Source organism: Euleptes europaea, chromosome 10, assembly GCF_029931775.1.
Source record: "Euleptes europaea isolate rEulEur1 chromosome 10, rEulEur1.hap1, whole genome shotgun sequence".
Classification (NCBI taxonomy): domain Eukaryota; kingdom Metazoa; phylum Chordata; class Lepidosauria; order Squamata; family Sphaerodactylidae; genus Euleptes; species Euleptes europaea.
In genome coordinates, this window is record NC_079321.1 from 949957 (window position 1) to 973056 (window position 23100).

At 49.0% G+C, this 23100-nt stretch overlaps 1 protein-coding gene across 1 annotated transcript; it reads left to right on the forward strand.

Moving 5' to 3' along the window:
• Nucleotides 1-6349: 6349 nt before the first annotated feature.
• ANKEF1 (ankyrin repeat and EF-hand domain containing 1) lies at nucleotides 6350-22442 on the forward strand. Its single transcript, XM_056856718.1, has 9 exons — nucleotides 6350-6729; nucleotides 7737-7936; nucleotides 8946-9095; nucleotides 11353-11476; nucleotides 13104-13929; nucleotides 15859-16085; nucleotides 16620-16828; nucleotides 18492-18635; nucleotides 22281-22442. The coding sequence occupies exons 1-9, from the start codon at nucleotides 6384-6386 to the stop codon at nucleotides 22440-22442; spliced, it is 2388 nt and encodes a 795-aa protein (XP_056712696.1). The 5' UTR covers nucleotides 6350-6383.
• The last annotated feature ends 658 nt before the right edge of the window (nucleotides 22443-23100 follow it).

Sequence of the window (23100 nt, forward strand, 5' to 3'; positions counted from 1 at the left end):
AAAAGCCAGTTTGGCCTTTAAAAAAAGAAAAAAGAAGGGAGGGGGAACCACCGATTAGGGACAGCCAGTTCATCTGTCAGTCTGCTTTGTTATGGGACAGTAGGGATAACCACGTCAACGAAGGGAAGAGGGAAGGCATATCAGTCCCCTGTAGGGTCCTTTAGAGTCCTAAACAGAAGACTGAAAACCCTGCAAAGAGAAAGGGATTGCCCTGCTGGGCCTCAACATTTTCAAGAAAGGGAGACACAAAATGTGATGCTTTTTTATTATTTATATATTTACTTCATTTATATCCTGACATCCTTCCCGACGGGGCTCCAAATTGCTTGCAACATTCCCTTCCTTCTCCATTTTATCATCACAACCACCATGGGAGAGGGGCAATTTGTAGATCCTAGTCTAACCACTACACCACACTGTCTCTCTATAATTTGATGCTATAATGTGGTGTAGTCATTAAGAACAGGGGACTGTAATCTGGAGAACTGGTTTGATTCCCCACTTCTCTTCATGATCGGCAGACTCTAATCTGGAGAACAGGGTTGGTTTCCCCACTCCTCTTCATGAAGCCAGCTGGGTGACCTTAGGCTAGTCATAGTTCTCTCCAAACTCTCTCAGCCCCACCTACCTCACAAGGTGTTTGTGGTGGGGAGGAGAAGGGAAGGTGATTGTAAGCCGCTTTGAGACTCCTTAAAGGTTGAGGAAGGTGGGGTATAAAAACCAACCCTTCTTCTTCTTAAGGCTGCGACTGTAAACTCGGGCGTCAGTCCTACTGAAAGCAGCAGGACTTATGTCCAACTAGACATGTTTACGCTTGCACTGCCAACCTGCTTACCTCATCTCATGTGTGGCTCCTTGTGGTTATTCAGAGGTCCTCTGCAGATGCTCAGAGGCACTGATGTATTATCATCCATTCCACATCCATTCTTAGAAATAGACAAAGAGCGTCCAAGTTTGCAATAAGGGGTTTTCTGAAAGAGTTAAACAGTAGCTCAAGCTGCCTGTTTTACAACACAAGAGGGGGATCTGTTGGGGAGGGAGAGAGAATGTCACCCCCCTTCCCCTCCTCTCACTCGGGGCTCCAGGCCCTCCCCTTGGGTGTCCTCCCACCTCCCCAACCCCAAAGACCCTGCTGCTGCTGGGGGTGTGTGATTTGGGGCTAAAAGGAAGAAAGTGACGTGAAAACCCCTCTGGAGAGCAGCGCTGGTCAGAATAGGCCAGGACCCCCAACCTTTTTGAGCCTGTGGGCACCTTTGGAGTTCTGAAGCAGGGTGGTGGTGGTGGGGGAGTAACTACTAAATGGCTGCCGTGGGATGCGGTGCCAGACCCAAAATGGCAGCCACAGGAGAGGGAGCTGACCACAAAGTGTCAAGGAGGGAGGTTGTGCGTCGCTCTAGTAGTAGCTCTTCCACACCGCAGGAAGAAAGCAGCTCTGTTTTAATGAGATGCCTTTTTGAAAGGACCAGATGGTCCAAAAACGTTTTCTTGCACAGATGCAGCATCACCTCCATCCTTGTGCTGTTGGGGCAGCTGCTGAGAAAGCAACCTTTAAAGACGTTTCCCCCGCCAAACAAAACTCCCATGGCCAGTTGGGAGCCTTGCGAGGGAGAAGCTCGATCCGGCCCTGCTCACTTTCTAAAATTCCCTGGTGGGTGCCGGGAAAGACAGGGAACTGGTGCTAATCTTGACAAATGGTGTGACTTGAGATATGGTAGCTCAATGTGTTCATGATATGGGGTGGGAATACCTGTGTGACACGCCCCCCTTTGCATGACAGGCCCTGGGTTTGATCCCCGGCATCTACCGACAGTGAAAAGGATCAGGTCATCGGGCATGTGGAAGACCTCAGCCTGAGACCCAATGAGGGTTGCCAGTTCTGGACTGAGCAACACCTGGGGATCTGGGGGTGGCGCCTGGCCAAGGCAGGCTTAGAATCATAGAGTTGGAAGGAGCCCCACTAGGGTCATCTAGCCCAACCCCCTGCACAATGCAGGACATTCACAACTGCCTCCCCCCCACACCCCCAGTGACCTCTACTCCATGCCCAGAAGATGGCCCAGATGCCCTCCCTCTCATCATCTGCCTAAGGTCACAGAATCAGCCTTGCTGACAGGTGGCCATCTAGCCTCTGCTTCAAAGCCTCCAGGGAAGGAGAGCTCACCACCTCCCGAGGAAGCCTGTTCCACCGAGGAAGCGCTCTCACTGTCAGAAAATTCCTCCTAATGTCTAGACGGAAACGCTTTGGGTTGAATTTCCACCCGTCGGTTGTGGTGCGCCCTTGTGGGGCAACAGAAAGCAACTGCGGGCCCCCTCCTCTCCCCGAGCGCCCTTCCGGCCCTTGAGGCTGGTTCTCCCTCCTGGGACCCCCTCTTCTCCAGGCCCCCGAGCCCCCGGCTGGCTCCTCCGACCTCTCCGCGCGGGCCTCGCCCCCCACCCCGCCTCCCGGCCTCGGGGGCCAGCTGGCCTCGGCCCCCCCCTCCTCCTCCTCCTCCTCCTCCAGCGGCGGCGCCGGCAAGCAGCCCTTTCCTGCCATGCAGGGAGCTCTCCGGGCTCCACCCCAGAGGCTGCCAGCCTGCCAGCCCGAGGGGGCGATGCCGAGCCTGCGTGCGGGTGGGTGGGTTGCCTCGGGACCCTCCGCACGACCCCCAGGCAGGCAGGGAGGGAGGGGCGCGCGCGGCACCCTTGGCCACCCTTGGCGCGCGCCATTGTTACGCACCAGCCCGCCCCGTTGCTATAGGAGCCTCCCAGCCAACAAGCCCCCCCTCGCGCCCTCCCGCCACCTGGCTGCTGCCACTCAGCCTCGGACGGCCGCCCCCCCCCCGCCCCCCCGCTGGCCGCGGGAGGGGTCATGCGCCGGGCAGCGGCCGCCCGCGCCTCTCCCGCCGCGCGCCCAGGTAAGCGCCGCCCGCCTGGAGGACCGGCCGCTTGGCCCAGCCGGGCGCGGAGAGGCGCCCGACCCCCGGCCCGCCCGGGGAGGGGTGTGTGTGTGGGGGGGAGAGTCCTGCAGGCTGGCGGGTGGAGCTTGGGGGAGTGGAGGGGGGCGCCCTGCAGCCCTCCCCCCCGAGGAGCGGCTCTCCAGGCTGGAGAGCAGCCGTCGCTCAGGCGAGTGGGCGCTCTCCGGGCCTCACCTGGCGGCGGGCCACCCTGGCTTCAGCACACACCTCACCTCGCACGAGCCCTGCTGCATCGGCCCACGGCGCAGCCAGCCCAGCAGGGGACAGGGGCCTGGAGCAGAGGGGCTCTCCGGGGCTGCGGGTCCCCACGTGCACAGGGATCACCAGACAGCCTCAGTCTCTCCAGGGTCACGGGGGATGCGGCAGTCGCCTTGCTGGTGGGCTTCCCAGAGGCCCCTGGTGGGCCGCTGCGTGGACATCACAAAGGCCCTGCTGGATCAGACCCAGGAGGCCCACCAAGTCCAGCCGTCTGTCCACACAGGGGCCAACCAGGGGCCTCCAGGAAGCCCCCAAGCAAGGCGACTGCAGCAGCACCCTACCTGTGCTCCACGGCACCTCATGGTACAGGCCTGCTCCTCTGATCCTACAGAGAATAGGGATGCAGCATGACGATTACCCATTTGGACTAGTAGCCGCGGAGACCCCTCTCCTTCCGTGCACATGTCCACTGCCCTCTTCGAGCCTTCCAGGCTGGCAGCCAGCACCACATCCTGGGGCTGACCTTCCAGGGTGGCTGGTTGACTAGTAAGTTGTGCTGTTTTGCTCATGAACAAGGGCAAGGGCAGCTTCTCCCATCTCCCCCCCCCTTCTCAAAAATACAAGATGTTGGGCGGTGGGGAGGCTCCACCCACCTTCTGACCTTTGAAGGCCACTTCAGAGGTGTCTTGTGGAGTTGTCCCCTGCAGCAAAGCTGACTGAGGACGCTTGATGACTCTTGGTCAGCCACAGAGATGGACTCTGACAGATGAGCTTTCTGTTTATTGAGTGAGGTGAAACATCATGACAAGAGGTCAGAGATGGCCAGATAAACCCCAGGGGTTTTGTAGCATGTTTTTACAAATTCAAACAATGTGTACACTCTTGTTGGTGTGGTGCCTTTGCTTTGCCTGCGTTCCAGACCTTGGAGCATCTGGGAAGTGTTGGTTTTTTGCCCGCAAAATGTGCCACCCTCTCTTTGGCAGTAAATTCTGTTTAATCTGAGCCCTTTTCGGTCATTTGGCTTTGGCACTGAAACCCTAACGCGTGTGCACGTGACGCACGATGCTCTTCCCATTATGTGTGATTGCCATTTTGGGTGGATGGGGTGTGTTCCCATGTGCAGGCAGCTTCCATAGGCAGGAACAGAATCCCAGATTTTTGAGGGCGCTTGTTTGCAGCACACCAGAGGTGTACATGAGTGGGAAATATGTGCTTTGCCCCAGTCACACAAAATGGGGACAGTGCATGTCTGGAGGACTCGAGTGTATGTGCATTCTTGGAGTTCACTTGCACTCCAAAGTACACTTGGAGTATCTAAATCAAATGTCTGAAAAGGGATAACATTTACTACTGACAAGAGACAGAAAGAGAGTGTCAAAGCATGTGATTTCTCCCATTCCGTTCTGCATTTCATTATTCATTTGGTTCTTAGTATTGCTGCAGGAGAAAGGGGTAGAGGAGAGGCTTTTTGAAGAAGTGACTGTGTACAGTTCATTGGCTGGAGTCAAATTCTCTCTCTGTTTCTCTCTTATCTCTTCTGGACCCTTTACATTCTCCCATGCCTTCTTGCTCCTATCATTTAATTTCTGCATGATTAAAATTAAATTAATTTACTGACTTTTGATTTCTTCAAAGTACAATTTACTGCAAAAAAAACAACAACCACCCCCTGCTGTGGCACAATGGTAACTATTTGGCTTACTCTGGCATTAGTGCAGTCTAGCATTACATTAGCTGACAAGATTGATTTGTGTGGTAGAAATGGAAATAAATTCCTTCCTAGTAATCTGTGGGCCGTTGCTCCAAGTATTTGCACATAGAACTCTTGGATTTCTGAAGTCTGATGTGGAGGAAGCAGATAGAAGGGAAGAGAATTCTCCTCCTCTGATAACTCTGGGATTTGGGGGGTCACGACTCAACCAATAGGAGGTTAAGGACAGAGAAAAGAAAACATTTCATCGCATGGGATTTGTTGTCTCAAGACGCAGAGTTGCCCGCTGGCTTTAAAGGCACAACAGGAAAAATTAGATAAATTGATAGCTATTAGCCCTGTTAGCTGAACACAGTTCGGTCCAAGACACATTCTCAGTGGCTGCCCCCGGCATCCCTTTCTCCTGAAAACTCCCAGAGGCCAAACCACCCCTGCTTTTGGCTCCAGCTCCTGACTGTTGGAAGCGCCAGAGAATATATTTCATATATTTTCATCCTGCCCTCCCTCCGAGGAGATCATGGCGTCCCACGTTGTTCTATTGCTCCTTCATTTTCTCCTGATCACAACCCCGTGGAGCAGAGGTTCTACCAGGGGGAGAGAAGGGTGACCTGAATGGCGTGTGGAGCTCTTGTTTTTATTGTTTTTATTAACGCTCCATTGTGGTCATTGTTAGGGTTTTGCTATTTGGGTACTATTTAAGCTGCTTTGAGGGGGCATAAGATATACTGACAGGGTGCCCAGCGTGATGGGCCATTGTATCGGAACCCTGGTGCCCCCTTTCTTCTTTTCTCCCAAAGTAAAGAGTCAGTCTGGGCTTTTCTGCACCTCACTGAAGCAAACGGCGCTTCAGGGGAGCCCTGGGGGCCTTGCCTTTGGGGTCTGCAAGGGGCCTCAGTTTAGAAACTGCTGCCCCCCACCATAAGAGGATGCTTGGCTTGGAACTTGCAAGCTTTTTGTGACTGGTCCCAGTCCTCAAGGCAACCATTTTGTGATTGGTCCCAGTTCCCATGGCAGCCATTTTGTGATTGGTCCCAGTCCTCAATGCAGCCATTTTGTGATTGGTCCCAGTTCCCATGGCAGCCATTTTGTGATTGTTCCCAATCCCCAAGGCAGCCATTTTGTGATTGGTCCCAGTTCCCATGGCAGCCATTTTGTGATTGTTCCCAATCCCCAAGGCAGCCATTTTGTGATTGGTCCTAGTCCTCAAGGCAGCCATTTAGTGATTGGTCCCAGTTCCCATGGCAGCCATTTTGTGATTGGTCCTGCCTCCCATGATAGTTATTTTTGTAAAGGTGTCCACCCTTTCCCACATTTCCAGGTAGCACTTGCAGGCTTGACCAGGTTGGGAATTCCTGTTGTTTTGAAAGGTGAGAGGCAAATGGTTGGAATAAAAAGTCAGACGAACGAAAGGGTTTGTTGGATTGATGGACTGTGAAGGGAAATAACCGAACTCTCCTCCGCTCTGATCTTTTGTGCAGAAACCATCTCTATGGGAGGAGCCTTTCTCCAGTTGATTGAGGATGGCGTTGGCTGATAAAAGGCTTGAAAACCTACAGATCTACAAAGTCCTCCAGTGTGTCCGTCAGAAGGACAAGAAACAGATCGAAAAGCTCACCAAACTCGGGTACCCCGAGCTCATAAACTTCACCGAGCCCGTCAATGGGGACAGCGCCCTTCACTTGGCGTGTGTCGCCAACGACATTGACATGTGCCACTTCCTCCTGGACCTCGGAGCTCATCCGGACGTCCAGGATCGGATGGGGCGCACGCCGGCTATGAAAGCAGCCGAACTCGGCCATGACTTAGCCCTGGATGTTCTGGTGCAGGCGGAGGCAGACATGACCATCGTCGACGAGGAAGGAAAAGGTCAGAATCGTAGAATCATATGAGTTGGAAGGGGCCACACGGGCCATCCGGTCCAACCCCCCTGCTTAAGAAGGATCCAGACTGGTCGAGAAAATGGGAGGGGTGGCATTCTTGATCAAGGAGGCTGCCTTATACTGAGCTAGACTGTTGGTCTATCAAGGTCAGCATTGTCTACTCAGACTGGCAGCGGCTCTCTAGGGCCTCAGGCAGGGGTCTTTCACATCACCTACCTGCCTAGTCCCTTTGACTGGAGATGCCGGGGATTGAACCTGGGACTTTCAGCATGCCAGGCAGATGCTGTACCACTGAGCCATGGCCCCTACCAAAAATAAAGAAACACGGAACACATGTTTGATTTCCTTTGATCAAAATATCTATTTTTAGCTGCATCAGAGAGTATTTTTGCTTACCTCCTTGGCAGCGACTGATGTAGTGGACTATACAAGATGCATGAATGAACTTGCAGAATATGCAGTGTTGTAATGAAGCCACGTGTTGGTCCTTTCCAGTGGGCAGTTTCACATCATTTGTGATGGCTAAGAATGAGGCAGTCTATTTGTTGATTGCTGTATTGTCTACTCAGACTGGCAGCAGCTCTCCTGGGCCTCAGGCTGAGGTCATTCATGTCACTACCTGATCCCTTCTGCATGCCAAGCAGAGGCTCTGGCACTGAGCCACAGCCTCTCCCGAAAATAAAGAACACATAGAACACATGAAGCTGCCATATGCTTGCTGAATCAGACCACTGCTCTGTCCAAGCTAGTATTGTCTATTCTGACTGGTAGCAGGTCTCTGGGGTCTCAGGTAAAGGTCTTTCACTTCAACTACTGCCTGGTCCTTTTAATTGGAGATGCCGGGGATTGAACTTGGGACCTTCTGCATGCAAAATAGATGCTCTACCACTGAGCCACAGGCCAACCCCAAGACTTTGACCTTTAATGGTTGGTTGATCCCTTCCATAGTGAAGGTGTTTGCTTGGTGAGCCATGCTTCTGCTCTTCCGCACAGGTATTCTTTTCTATTGCATTTTGCCTACCAAGCGGCACTTCCGCTGCGTTCAGATGGTCCTGGAGTATGGGGCAGATGTGAATAACGTGACGTTCGACGGGAAGCCGGTGTTCTTACAAGCCTGTGAGCAAGCGCATGAGATGAAAGAAACATGCATGATTTTCTTGGAAAGAGGAGCAGACCCCAATGCTGTGAACCTGGTAAGGATGTTCTTGCCGTTTTGTGCAGAGGGAGAGGAGGGGAACCCAAGGCCGCAGAGAGGGGACAAGGCAACACGTGGTCTTGGGGCCATCTTGTTGCACTTCCACCCCCCAAACATAGTACTACATTGTGTGTGTGTAAAGTGCCACCAAGTCACAGACAACCTTAGGCAACCCCGTGGGGTTTTTTTTACAGCAAGAGACATTCAGAGGTGGTTTGGCCACTGCCTCCCTCTGCGTAGCAATCCTGGACTTCCTTTGGGGTCTCCGATCCAAATACTAACCAGGGCTGACCCTGCTTAGCTTCTGAGATTTGACGAGAACGGGCTAGCCTGGGCCACTCAGGTAAGGGTTAGGTAAAGGTAGTACTACATTAGTATTTAGCATTTAATGCTGATATGTTTGCTATTGGTTGTGAATTCTGATTTACTTGATAGGCCATTAGGATCCCTATATGACACAGGCATGACCTTTGCTTGTCCATTACCAGTAGACAGTGTGAACTGATATTTTGGGGACCTCCTCCTTATTTGGTCCAGGAGATGTTTGCCCTCCCTGTGTATCCCTGGGGGAGAAGCATAATGACACGTTGTCTCAACTGCTAGAGCAATCCTACACTTATGCAGAACAAAGCAGAAGAATCCTGGATCGAGGTGGGGCTGAGAGAGCTGTGACTAGCCCAAGGTCATCCAGCAGGCTGCATGTGGAGGAGTGGGGAAACCAACCCGGTTCTTCAGACTAGAGTCCGCCGCTCATGCGGAGGAGAAGTGGGGAATTGAACCCGGTTCTCCAGCTTAAGAGTCCACCACTCCCAACCATTACACCAAGCTGGTGGATTGTGAACACCACACCGAGCTCCTTGGTGAAAGGCTGTGATAAAAAAAATTGATAGATGGGAAGCAGTTGGGAATTTTTCCTCAACCCACATGAATAAATACTCGACGGAACCAGAACGTCTGTCTGCAGGACCCTCTCAACGGGTCTGTAATGAAGTTTCTCTCATTTCCAGGCGACAGGCCGCACCGCCCTGATGGAAGCGTCGAGAGAAGGCGTGGTGGAAGTCGTCCGCGGCATCCTTGAGAGAGGCGGGGATGTTAATATTTTTGACAATGAAAGACACCACGCTGCGCATTTTGCAGCCCAAGGAGGTTATTTTGAGGTATTCTTGGTTGGTGGTGCGTAGGGACCGTTGTGGGCAGGTTGGCGCTTGGCTTATTCCTTGTTAAAAAGCACCATTTAGCAGTGTTTTCTGTTCAGCTACAAAAGGGATCCCAGAAACGTTGTTTCCCTTAGTTATACCTAGAAATAATCATATTATTATTATTAATAATAATAAGAAGAAGAACAACAACAACAACAATAATGACAATGACAATTATAATAAGGATTTATAAATGACAAGAGGCAGGGGGGAAATATTGGAGAGGAAAGGTGCCCCACCCAGAAAGTTTTTCCATTTTTTCTGATGGAAATTTTGAGGGAGCACTGGAAAAAAACCAATAGATTATATTTTTCCTCAGCATGACTGAAATGCTTTTAAAGACTAGGTTTTATTCACTCAAAATGCATCAAATCAAAATCTGATGACTCTTCCCCACCCCCCCAACAATGAAATGTTGTTTTTTTTCCCATTTGGAATGAGTGAAATGTTTTTTTTAAACAAAAGGTTTTACTCATTCAAAGTGTATAGCATGAAAAAGTGTGAGGACTTTTCTGTTTTCCCATTGGACAAATTGGGAAATGTTGGGGAAACAGATGTGGTTTTTTTCTTTTGCAGTGAGAAAGATTTGCTTAAGATAGTAGAACATGCAACAGTTTGCCATTCTCTCTCTCACTTTAGTATAAGGTATATTGATAATTTTGCATTTAGGCAACAAGCCATTCATACTTCCATGATTCCATAAATATGCCAATTACCGGTAATACATTTTACGTGCTAACTAAATTATAAGTGATGCATTTTATTTTGTTAAAGCACCAATATATGCTCAGGTTTGCTAGGAAAGTAAGTATGCCATATGTTTTAATGCCCTCCCCCAATTTTTTATGGAAGAACATTAATATCAAGAAATTGTGTATTTCTAGTCATGTCACACAACTTTGTGGGAGAGTGGCCAATAAATATAGGCACGCCTGCGTCCTGCCACTTGGAGAAGAAAGGTTAGGCTTGCCAGCTCCAGAATGGGAAATACCTGGAGATTTTGGGGGTGGAGCTTGAGGAGGGGAGGGCTTGGGGAGGGGAAGGACTTCAATGCTATAGAGTCCAATGGCCAAAGCGGCCATTTTCTCCTGGGGAACTGATCTCTGTTGGCTGGAGATCAGTTGTAATGAGATCTCCAGTCACCACCTGGAGGTTGGCAACCCTGAGAAAGGTGGCGATGCCATGGAGCAATATCTGCCACGGTGGAACATTAGGCGGCTGGAAAAAAAATCATTCATAGTGCTGATTAAAGATATGGAGCTGAATTAAGGATGAAAGTACATCTAGTGGTTTGGATCCAGCAATGGGAAAATATCAACAGACTTAGCTCAGTTCTTAGTTTAGACTTAGTTCACGCTGCGGTGTCGTCCCCCACCCACACGCCACACATGCATTTCCCTTCACTCACCGTGCAATCCTAAGGAGAGCTACTCCAGTCGAAGCCCATTGATTTCAATGGGCTTAGACTGGAGTAACTCAGGTCGGATTTCACGGTCAGTGTCCTGCAGCTGCTGTTCCCTCTTTCTCCACCGGGGGGCTTTTCCTGACTACGAAAAAATAATATAGCAATATAGAAATTATCAATTTTAAAGAAAAATCCCCCCCAAAAATCCCTCTGGTTGCTTGGAAAGAGGGTGGCAGCCCTGGAGGAGGCTGAGACAAGAAGAATGGACAATTAGGAGCCTTCGTCATGTGGACGATTAAAAAAACTGCCCTGCTTTAGATGCCAGACCGGAGTTAAACCTCCATGGGAAAGAAGCTGAGAAGTCTGTCTTGTTCATTCCCCAGACTTCCAGCCTGGGTACGGTGGATCGCTCCCACTAAGAGCAGCTTTTCAGTGTAGTAAAATCATAGAGTTGGAAGGGACCGCCAGGGCCATCTAGTCTAACCCACTGCAAAATGCTGGAAATTCACAACTACCTCCCCCACGCCACACACACCCCCAGTGACCCCTGCTCCATGCCCAGAAGATGGGGGGGGGGGAAAACCCTCCAGGATCCGTGGCCAATCTGGCCTGGAAGAAAAGTTCTGTCCTCTCCACTGCAGAGTTTCATATCGATCAGGTGTTCCCCGTCCTGCAGGGGTAGCTGTTAAATGGTCTAAAGGTCCGATCCAGTAGCTACAGTTTTGCTGCTGAGAAAAAATAGGATCCATTTGGCCGAAAGGGTAGATTATCTGTTTTTAAATGTAACGAAATTGGCCTGGCTCTCCTTAGATCCTGAAGATGATTTCTGCTTATGACGGAGACGTCGGCCTCATCGCCATGAATGGAAACACCCCCCTTCACTACGCGGCTGCAGGAGGATACACGGAGTGCTGCAAATTTATAGGGCAAAGAGGTAGAAATAAAATGTGGTTATTCTCTCCCTCTCTCTTTCTGCCTGACCTAGAGAACAAGACACAACTGCACTTTAAGAAATTCTTATCTATTTATTTATTATTTATAGTCTGCCTTTGCCACTGACGCTTAAGGAAGATTACAACATATGGTTTATTTATTTAAAACCTATATTAGCTGCTTTCTTCCTTACGGAGCCTGAGGCAGCCTACAAACCTATATTATTTTATATTTGTAATCATTGGTCTCAAAAGTGAAAATTAATTTTTTCCCACCATATTTGACATATATTCAGTTCAGTGAGCCAGTGTGGTATAGTGGTTTAGAGCGGCAGAATCTAATCTGGAGAACCAGGTTTGATTCCCCACTCCGCCACATGCAGCTCGCTGGGTGATGTTGGGCCAGTCACAGTTCTCTTAGAGCTCTCTCAGCCCCACCTACCTCACAGGGTGTCTGTTGTGGGGAGAGGAAGGTAAGGGCGATTGTAAGCCGCTTTGATTCTTCCTTTAAAAAGGTAGAGAAAATCGGCATATAAAAACGAACTCTTCTTCCTCTTCTATATCAAAGAGATGTTTCAATATTTTTCAGTGACAGAGGCAAACATTTGAAGTGCCGTGGCCGTGGCCGGGGAACCATTCCCCCTTGGCAGTTCAACCCCGTTGGAGTCACTGATATATGGCTAGTCCTTGACTAGCAGTATTTTGATTTTTTTGTGTATCAGCATTGATTACATTTGAATTTTATATCATTTTGTCTCACCCGGTACTTCTTGCATTTCAGGGCCCTTTGATCTTGTTCTTAAAAAAAACCAAACCTTGATAACCTCTCATAGAATCATAGAGTTGGAAGAGACCACCAGGGTCATCTAGTCCAACCCCCTGCACAATGCAGGAAATTCACAACTACCTCCTCACCCACACCCCCAGTGACCCCTACTCCATGCCCAGAAGATGGCCAAGGTGCCCTCCCTCTCATCATCTGCCTAAGGTCATAGAATAAGCCTTGCTGACAGATGGCCATCTAGCCTCTGCTTTAAAACCTCCAGGGAAGGAGAGCCCACCACCTCCCGAGGAAGCCTGTTCCACCGAGGAACCACTCTAACTGGTAGAGAATTCTTCCTAATGTCTAGACAGAAACTCTTTTGATTTAAAATATTGTCGAAGGCTTTCACGGTCAGAGTTCATTGGTTCTTGTAGGTTATCCGGGCTGTGTAACCGTGGTTACACAGCCCGGATAACCTACAAGAATCTTTTGATTTAATTTCAACCCGTTGGTTCTGGTCTGACCTTCTGGGGCAACAGAAATATATAAATGTCTACCTAATGAGGGTCCACCACATGCATCTGTTGAGTTAGATGCTAGTCCATGAAAATTTATTCTGGCATGAAAATGTATTGGACCAGTGTAAGGTGTCACTGGACTCCTGTTTTGCAAGAGGCTCAAGAGTAATAAAATAATCCATTCGCTTTTATGGCAGAATCCCATACCCAAAAATGTTCTTTTTTCATCCTCATCAAGTCTTTATTGCCTTAGCAAAAAAAGCCATAGCAACAATACAGAATGTTCTTTTTTTAAATTAAAAATCTCTCTTGTTTTTGGTGAAATTTATTTTTAATTGGACAATTTAGGCACTGATCCAACATGGAGGAATCTGGAAAAAAAGACGCCCAGAGCCGTTGCTAAAGATGCTGGATTTAAAGCAGCAGCCAAGGAGATCCGCAAAATCGAGCGGCGTTTTGCCAAATACCACAAGCCAAAACCGGGGGTCAAGAACCCCAACCCCCCCTGGGCTGTCCGGCTGCACGACTGGTCTGTGGAACACCAGGCGAGCCTTCGGGAGGCATTCGAGGCGGCAGATCGAGGCGATGGGACCGTCTCCAAAGACGATTTCATCACCATCATTGAGGAGAGGTGCCCCTTTGTGGACACGGACCAGCTCCCCACCATCGCTCAGGCTCACGAGAAGACCCGCGCCGGGGGAGTGAACATCGAGGAGTTTCTGAGGGGCAACCGGTACTTACAGAAACCTTTCCTCTTGTCATCTTACGGCCCCAAGAAGAAGAAAGGCAAGAAGGCTAAAGGCAAGAAGGGCAAGTTTGCCATCCCCTTACCGATCTGTGTCATCCCAGAGGGGACGTGGCCACGGCGCCCCGATGGCGGGCCCCCCAATTATATGATCCAGACCTATCAGAACGTCACCGACTGCACCCGGTTCAATCGAGACCACCCGCCCGAGCATCCCATCCAGGACGACTCCTGGTGGTACGTCGACGACCCGATGAAAAACTTTTCCAATGTCAATTACCTCACGAAGGCTGGAGACCTTTCATCCCTAAAGAAAGCCTTTGAGTCGGGGGTACCGGTGGATGTGAGAGACCACTTCTACAAAACGCCGTTGATGGCGGCCTGCGTGAGCGGGAACATGGAAGCGGTGAAATTCCTCTTAGAAAAAGGGTAAGTCGGCGCTCTCTGAAGCCTTGGGGCCCGTATCGCACGAGGCATTTCCCTGTGGTCAAGAAGCACGTGTGAGAGGTGGCTTCGGATTTGGTACAAGGTGTGGCAAATCTAGAAAATCAGTATAGGATACTACACACTAAATCAAATAAACAACATTTCTATATATATTTTTCCATATGAACCTCATGTCTCACAATCATCCATGAATCTCTGTTACATAAGCATGAGTCATGTCAATCAAAATTCACAGCATGTGTACATGAAGGAAGCAGGTCACAAGGATATAAGGTCCCACAGTCCCATTGCTAGAGCTTGTAATGAAGGGAAAAAAGAGTGACTTGTATATGATGCGGTGAGGTTCATCCTTGACACACTGAAGAAGTCTTTCTACGAAAGGGTGACTTTTCTAGAAGATATTGACCAATATGGGCTGCTATGAAGATATTGACCAATATGAGCTGCTATGAAGAAACACTTTTTTGCCTTCATTACGAGCTCCAGCAATGGGACCTGTGGGACCTTATATCCTTGTGACTCTGTTTCATTCATGTACACACGCTGTGAATTTTGATTGACATGACTCATGCTTATGTAAGAGAGATTCATGGATGATTGTGAGACATGAGGTTCATATGGAAAAAATATATAGAGAAATATTGTTTATTTGACTTCGTGCGTAGTACCCTATACAAATTTAGCTGTGCAGGAAGGAGGGGAGCTTGTTGAGCACAGAACAGGATGCTAAGTGATTTTCTCTGTGGTCATGAGGGCTTCCCGTATCATTAGCAGTAACTCTATACTGTTTTAAGCAGAGGCTGGATGGCCATCTGTCAGCAATGCTGATTCTATGACCTTAAGGAGATCATGAGAGGGAGGACACCTTGGCCATCTTCTGGGCATGGAGAAGGGGTCACTGGGTGTGTGAGGGGGGGGGAGGCAGTTGTGAATTTCCTGCATTGTGCAAGGGGTTGGACTAGATGACCCTGGTGGTCCCTTCCAACTCTAGGATTCTGTGATTCTTTCACAGTGAGTGACTTATGGGTTTCAGGTGCCTCCCTTTGTCCATTATGGCTGCCCGATCTAGTTTTAATTGGCAGGAAAGGCAAGCGAACGATTGAGGACGATTTCTAGGGGTGAGTGAGTCTCCTTCGGTCAAAAGCTTCTCATCCTCCTCTCATCACAGCAACTTCAAACCAGGCACAGCTGAAGCAGATGAGTCTCCATTGAGCTGTGTACAGCTGAGTTTGTCACCAGTTTATTCTTCACACCACACCGCTTGGGGAGGCTGACATGGCTCTCCTGCCTTCCGTTGTATCCTTGCACCAACCCCATGAGAAAGGCCAGGCTGAGAGAGAGAATGACGGGCCAAAGTCAACGTTGATGGCAGAGCAGGGATTGAACCCAGGTCTCCCAGTCCCCGTCCAACACTCGAGCTCCTGAAGCGCACTGGCTCAGAGACGTGAAGCTTGTTGGGGGACTTTGTGCAAATCACGGTGTCGTGCCTTCTCTAGGGATTTGAACGCAGGTTCCCAGATTTAGTATTCTAACCACTACACCATCACGGGTTCTCCAGAATGCATCTATTGTGGGTGGAGAGTCTTCTGGTCAGTCCTTATAAAGTAGTGGTGGTGGGAATTTTAAGGTTTTTAAGAAGAGGCTAGATGGCCATCTATCAGCAATGCTAATTTTATGACCTTAAGGAGATCATGAGAGGGAGGGCACCTTGGCCATCTTCTGGACATGGAGTAGGGGTCACTGGGTATGTGTGTGTGTGGGGGGAGGTAGTTGTGAATTTCCTGCGTTCTGCAGGGGGTTGGACTAGATGACCCTGGTGGTCCCTTCCAAGTCAATAATTCTATGACCACTCAATTAACAAAATGGCTTGGCGGCACATTCCGAATTCATAAATGAGTTCCTTTGCTGCAGGGCTAGCGTGAACGCGATGGACAATTTCATGTGGACCCCTCTCCACCACGCCTGCCACGCCGGACAGCAGGATATCGCGGAAGTCCTCGTGAATGCTGGAGCAAATATGGATGCCATCACAATCAACGACGGCACCCCTCTGATGAGAGGCATCGAGAGCTCCCGACTGGACACAGTGCAATATTTAATCAACAGCGGTGCTAAAGTCCAGCTGGCAAACAGGAGGGGTGAGTGTGTCGCAGTAGTGCTGACTATGAATGAAGACAGCACAAACCAAATTGGCCCCCACATCTATGGGCATATATCTAAATAGTCTGAGCCTGGGTCTGATCCATCATGGCTTTTCTTATGTTCTTATGTTCTCTCTAGTATCAGAGGAGTATGCCTATTCTATAAGGTGCTGTGGAGCACAGGCAGGATAAATGCTGCTGCAGCCATCTTGTTTGTGGGATTCCTGGAGGCACCTGGTTGGCCACTGATTGAAGAGACTGTTGGACTTGATGGGCCTGGGTCTGATCCAGCAGCAGGGCTTTTCTTGTGTTCTTATGACACTGTTGTTGGCCACTGGGTGTGACAGGATGCTGGACTAGATGGACAACTGGTCTGCTCTAGCAGGGCTCTTATATTTTTTGCACTGGCACAAAGCTTCAAGACGGTGAACTGGAAGTATCATGGCACACATCTTCAAGGAAAAACAAGAGGGGGTATTTATCAGCTTCTGGCTTTCCAGCACTTAATGTGGTGTGCTTTTTTGCAAACAGGTCAAAATGCTCTGGATATCTCCAGGGCCTATGCCGACAACCGTTTAATCCACTTTGTGCAAGACACGTTGGATCGTTTGCCTGTGCCGCCTGAAAACAAAGCGGATAAACAGAAAGGGAAGAAAGGCGCCAAGCCTAAAGCGCCAGCCCCACCGCCTCCGAAGCCCAAGCCTCAGGAATCCCCTGCGAAGGAGCCAGGGAAAGAAGAGGTAGGACCCGGGGGCTGGCAAAACCGGCCCCTCGAGAAGCCCATAAACCACTGACCCATGACATCACGCTGTGCGCAACAACACTACCTCCCAAGTCCCTGCCCCCTCACCATATCCCGCAGGGTGTCAGCCATCAACTGAAAGTCCTTTCCTCGCTGAGGGTGATTATATAATCCTAGAGTTGGAAGGGGCCATAGAGGCCATCTAGTCCAACCCCATGCTCAATGCAGGGTGTGCCTAAAGCATCCCTGACAAGGGTTTGTCCAGCCTCTGCTGATGGACTGCCAGTGAGGGGGAGCTCAACACCTCCCTAGGCAGCCAATTCCACTGTCCAACAACTCTTACTGTAACCCTAACTCTTACCCACCCCCAATATCCATCCGGTACCTTTCCGCCCTCAATTTAAACCCATTATTGCGAGTCCTCTCCTCTGCTGCCAACAGGAACAGCTCCCTGCCCTCCTCCTTAATTTTATAGTTTTCTGTCTCTTCCTGATGGGGCAGAGAAAACTACAGATCTCATCATCCCTAGCAGGAAATGAGTCCTGGGGGTAACAAGAAAGGCTTGGGAAGGGGAAAGGATTATGGGGGTGGATGGGAAGCTCCTATTTTTATTATGTTAGGCTTGAATAGAATGTTTTGGCTTGGATTTTTTGTCTCTCTCTTTTTTTAAGCATCTGGACAACAAGGAGGGGTGTTTTTTCTATTACTATCTAGCAGGAGATTCTGGGCGGGATCCAGGACAGCCTTTCGGCAGGCAGGAGGACTTTCACCTGCAAGGGGCATCTTTCTCAGCTCCCCACTCCCAGCACAGTCCAAAATGTTCCCTGAAAACCCTGCCCTGGGAGTCCCAGGAGCAGGGATTCTGAGAGGCATTTGGGGCCGCCGTGGGAAAGGGCACCAAGAAAGCCACACGCACAGAGGACTGTGAAATCCTTGCGCCTGCAGAAACACTGCACTGGATCCAACCCTGTAATTGGAGGCCGTGAAGAGGAAAGCAGGGTGCCCATGCAAGGCGCTCAAGTTCTGTCCCCGATCCACGACAGGCTTGTGCAGATATTGCTAGCCTTTGTCAGCAATGACCTTGTCAAGGAGGACTAGAAGTTTGCTTGAAAACGAAGCGGAGGTCTTGAGGGCGTGTCCCGTGTGTTAAAAGTCAGGATGTCCGGGGCATTCCACACTTGCCCTTTTGACTTTGGTGCGTAACTGTCAGGCCTGTGTTTCAGTTGGTTTCGTTTTCTCACCGACTGTCTCTCAAGGATTGTTTTGCATTCCTGCTCTCTTTGAAGCCGGCAGATGTCCGTGGGAGCAACGGCGCCTCTGTACTGTTTGTAATGTGTTCGAAATAACCTCATGAGACTGTACTGCTGAGTGCTTTTTGCAATGCTTTATATTATCAAGTGCATGCCAGTTTCCTCCATTGCTGTCTTGGGTTCTCTATGCTCTGCTTACCTATGCTACCATTAAACCAACTTCTTTGGACAACTTCATCTCCTGCTGTGGTTAGTGGTTCTCGATAGGGCAAGTGCTGACATTAAGACAGCAATGGAGGAAACTGGCAGATGACTGCGCTGTTCTAGAACATATTCCAGATCAACAGCTGAGAACTGTCAACGCAAGCCTGTCTGTCATGTTCTCATGGGGTGATGTTATTTCTTTTTAAGGCTTCGCCACAGCCAGAACCTGTCCTGGAGAAATCCATCTTTGAAGAGAAGAAAGAATCTCACAGGGATAACGTCGTCCATCTGAATTCGTTAATAACTAGAGGAGCCACCAAAAAAGTCGATATCACTTACACACCAAAGAGAGTAAGTGCTCCTGAAAAAAGATGACTCTTCCATTCACACTGAAAAACGATGTTCCTCATATTGTCGAAGGCTTTCACGGTCAGAGTTCATTGGTTCTTGTGGGTTATCCGGGCTGTGTAACCGTGGTCTTGGTATTTTCTTTCCTGACGTTTCGCCAGCAGCTGTGGCCGGCATCTTCAGAGGAGGAACACTGAAGGACAGTGTCTCTCAGTGTCAAGTGTGTAGGAAGAGTAATATATAGTCAGAAAGGGGTTGGGTTGAGCTGAATCATTATCCTGCAAAAAGTATCCAAGGTAATGTGCTAACCATTGTCCTGTAAGTATCAAGATAATGTGCTAATGAGGGTGTGGTATGTTAATATGGAACCATTGTATCCTGAAGTGATCTGATAATGTGTGCAATCCAAAGCTAATCTGCATGTCTATTGCACACATTATCAGATCACTTCAGGATACAATGGTTCCATATTAACATACCACACCCTCATTAGCACATTATCTTGATACTTACAGGACAATGGTTAGCACATTACCTTGGATACTTTTTGCAGGACAATGATTCAGCTCAACCCAACCCCTTTCTGACTATATATTACTCTTCCTACACACTTGACACTGAGAGACACTGTCCTTCAGTGTTACTCCTCTGAAGATACCTGCCACAGCTGCTGGCGAAACGTCAGGAAAGAAAATACCAAGACCACGGTTACACAGCCCGGATAACCCACAAGAACCGATGTTCCTCATGTTTGGGGGTGCTCAGCCTTTCGCCTCCTTGCAGAAGGGGCCGTGGCTCAGTGGCAGAGCCTCTGCCTGGCATGCAGGAGGTCCCAGGTTCAATCCCTTGCACCTTTGGTTACAAAGATCAGGTGACAGGGATGTGAAATACCTCAGTTTGAGACCTTGGAGAGCTGCCACTAGTCTGAGTAGGGAATACTGGCCTTTGTTTTGTTTATTTATTTCTTAAATTTCTATTCCACCCTCCCCAGTCAAGGCCAGGCTGAGGGTAGGTAACAACACTTAAAATAATCTTACAGCCAGTTATATATGTTCATTAAAACAATAAATAAATCATAAATAACCATATTAAAACACTAAACAATAAAACAATAGATGGCGCTCCATAGAGAGTAGTCACTGTTGAAGAATACTGAAAAATATTGCAGCCAGGTATTCCCCATGGATAGTAAACCCAGATAATAAGAGAAATAATAAGACCTTGGTAGACCAGCGATTTGACTTGCGATCTGTCAACTTCACATGAGTTCATTATCCTAAATAGCAATTTAAACTATCTAATTGTCATATTTCCTTGTGTCCTTTTCTTAGCTTTTGTATTGCTGTTCCCATTTTCCCCCCAAGTTGTGTGGATCAGAGTGTTTTGGAAAGCCATAGTGACTAGGCCAGTTGGCTAAGAAGACCGTTCTGAAATGGTTTTCCGAAATTAAGAACATCAGGAATGATGATTCAGACCAGCTAGATGGCCAGTTGGTGGCCTGACAATATTCCCAAGATGCTCAAAATGTCCCACACATCTGGAAAAATATCCCTGTTTTGTGGGGCAAAATGCTCTTTGAGTTCCCACAGAGCATTCCTGAGCTCTTTGGCTGAAAGAGCTCAGGAGGCAAAAAAGGGGCTACGCTGGCGTAAGTGGGATGGCCGCTGGTGGACACAGCCTCGCACAGCCTCGCACCAGTGCCCAGACGGCGCACTTTCTCATAAGGCAGTTGCTCTATGTGGGAACTCAAAGAGCATTTTGACTAGAGCAACGGCCCTTCTGTGCGCCGTCCCCAAGAGGGCTGTACCAGGGCATTCCGGCACCGGGCTGGGGGAGGAGCCGCCTTTAGGTGGGCTCCAAAGCCCTTTCAGGCTGGGAACTCCCCTTTTTAATTTTGATGAGATACGCCACCCTATGAAAGGTTGCATGGATTTTTCCTGCCGTGAGGAGCTTCGGCCCCAGTATGGGGTGTGTGTGTGAAACCTCCTATGACCGGCACAGCCATTCCGCTCAGGAATGCGCTGCCAGAGTCCTGCTTAGACAAATAAGTAGCCCCTAAGATCATAAAGGTTTACCAGTCAGATAGTATCAGGCTGCTAATATTACATGGGCATTAATTCTGATAAATCATGTTTAGCAGTGCTTTTTCTTCTTTTAATGGGAAAAGTATATTTTTTCTGGAGAGGTGGCCAATTAATATTAAAAACAGTGTGCCCTGTATAACCTGGTATCTGCCTCTCTTGATAGGAACATGTATGTCACTCACGCCCACAGTCCCCTCCGAAATCCAGTCCAGTCGCACCTTAACGATTAACAAACTTTGCCCGGGTATAAGCTTTCAATGCAGTCAGAGCTCCCTTCATCAGATAACTGGCTAGGAAGCACCAGTTGGTATCTGATGAGGTGAGTTTTGACTCCACAAAATATTATGTGCTGCCCTTGTACAAATTTATGGTGAGACCACACTTGGAATACTGTGTGCAGTTCTGGTCACCACACCTAAAAAAAGGATATTGCAGAGCTTGAGAAGGTGCAGAAAACGACCAGGGAACTAGAGCAACTGTCCTATGAGGAGCAATTAAAACGGTTAGGGCTGTTTAGCTTGGAAAGAAGGCGGTTAAGGAGAGACATGATAGAGGTCTATAAAATGATGCATGGTATGGAGAGAGTGGACAGGGAGAAGCTTTTCTCTCTCTCTCTCGTAATACCAGAATGTGGGGTCATCTGCTGAAGCTGGAGGGTGAGAGATTAAAAATTGATAAAAGGAAGTATTTCTTCACACAACACATAGTTAAATGGTGGAAATCTCTGCCCCAGGATGTGGTGATGGCTGCCAACTTGGAAGGCTTTAAGAGGGGAGTGGACATGTTCACCGAGGGGAGGGTTATTCATGGCTACTAGTAAAATTGAATACTAGTCATGAAGCATTCCTATTCTCTCCAGGATCAGAGGAGCAGGCCTATTATATGAGGTGCTCATGGAACGCAGGCGGGATGGTGCTGCTGCAGCCGTCTTGCTTGTGGGCTTCCTAGAGGCACCTGGTTGGCCACTGTGTGAACAGACTGCTGGACTTGATGGGTGTCTCATTTCAACAGGCCTTTGGCAGAATTTAAGGTCTTCTGGGGTCTGTGAGAGCATCAGTGCATGAAGCTGCCTTCTACTGAGTCCGACCACCGGCCTGTCAGGGCCAGGACTGTCTACTCTGGTGGGCCGCAGCTCTCCAGGGTCTGGGGTCTTTCACGTCACGTACTATCTGATCCTTTTTTAAACAGAGATGCCAGGGATTGGCTTGGTACTGATGTTCTGGTCATTGTGAAGTGGATTGTTGGTTTTTGATAACCCTTGTTTATTATCTCTAGCTAATGCTGTATGCCAAAAAAAACCAAGAAAGAAATCCATGCAATATCTTTTATTAGGACCCACACGAAACATTGTTTGAGCTTTTGAGCTCACCAGAATACTTCATCAGGCTGGATATTACAACGTTTTAAAAAACACAGAAGGGTTCTAATGCTGCCTTGAGCTACCAAGTATGACAAGAAAGTCAGAGTGAAAATGTCGTGTTACATAGATTTTGTGTGTTATTATTTAAGAGTGGCCAATGAAATCCTGTCACAGCATAATTTTTGGATTTCCCCCCCCCCCAAGATATGGAGTCCAGAATCGACAACCAAAGACCTCCTAAAGAAGAGGGAGCTGCGTCGCCAGCGGTTTACTTACGAGGTGGACTTTGAGGACTTCATGATGCCCTTCCAGAATAATTTCATGCAGAAAGCCCGCAAATTAAACCAGGCTTTGGCTTTGCGCTGATCACTTGTGCATGGATCAGCGTGGAAAGAAACGATACGTGCCTAAGAGGAGAAGCCTTTGAGGAGGCCTAATCATGTCGCTTCTAATTGTGATAAACATTTACATTTGTTTTTTGGTTATGCAATTTCAATATGGTGCTTTAGGTCTCAGCAGAGCTGTGATTTGCCTACACTTTGGAGATGGGTCCAACTTTCCCCCTTAGCAATTAGGTTTGAGAGTGAAGGGCTTGGATCCCACAGAAAATTTCCTCTGGCGAGTTCCGTCAGTGGAGCGCGACTGCTTTGCCTCCCTCATGCCCTGTGGAACGGTGTGTCTGGGGGACAGAGGACCCCCGAGGAACAGCACAGGCAGAGCTCAGAGGTCTGCACCCCAAGGGGGAATCAGCCAACAAGCCCCCCAACTTCAGTCAGGAGAAATTATTCATGGGATCCAAGCTGGGGGAAGTGCCGTTACCCACATTGGGTGGAAACTGTGTTTTGTTACCCTTTCCCAGCTGGAATCATAATCGGTCTCATTGCTTGGAAACGCGAACGTCTCCTGCTGCAGGAACTGGAAGGCCAATTATTTTCAGGTGCTATAAATATCCAGTGTACGGAACCGTGTGGCTCTGAATCTAGGTCAGATCCAGAATTGGTGTGAGTCTGCCGAAGTTCCCTGG

Bases quoted from the DNA above. Each gene is read 5' to 3' on its own strand.
- ANKEF1 (XM_056856718.1), top strand. From the start codon at position 6,384: ATGGCGTTGGCTGATAAAAGGCTTGAAAACCTACAGATCTACAAAGTC. The intron at 9,096-11,352 runs GTATTCTTGGTT...GGCTCTCCTTAG, and splicing joins CCCAAGGAGGTTATTTTGAG to ATCCTGAAGATGATTTCTGC. The intron at 16,829-18,491 runs GTAGGACCCGGG...TTTCTTTTTAAG, and splicing joins AGGAGCCAGGGAAAGAAGAG to GCTTCGCCACAGCCAGAACC.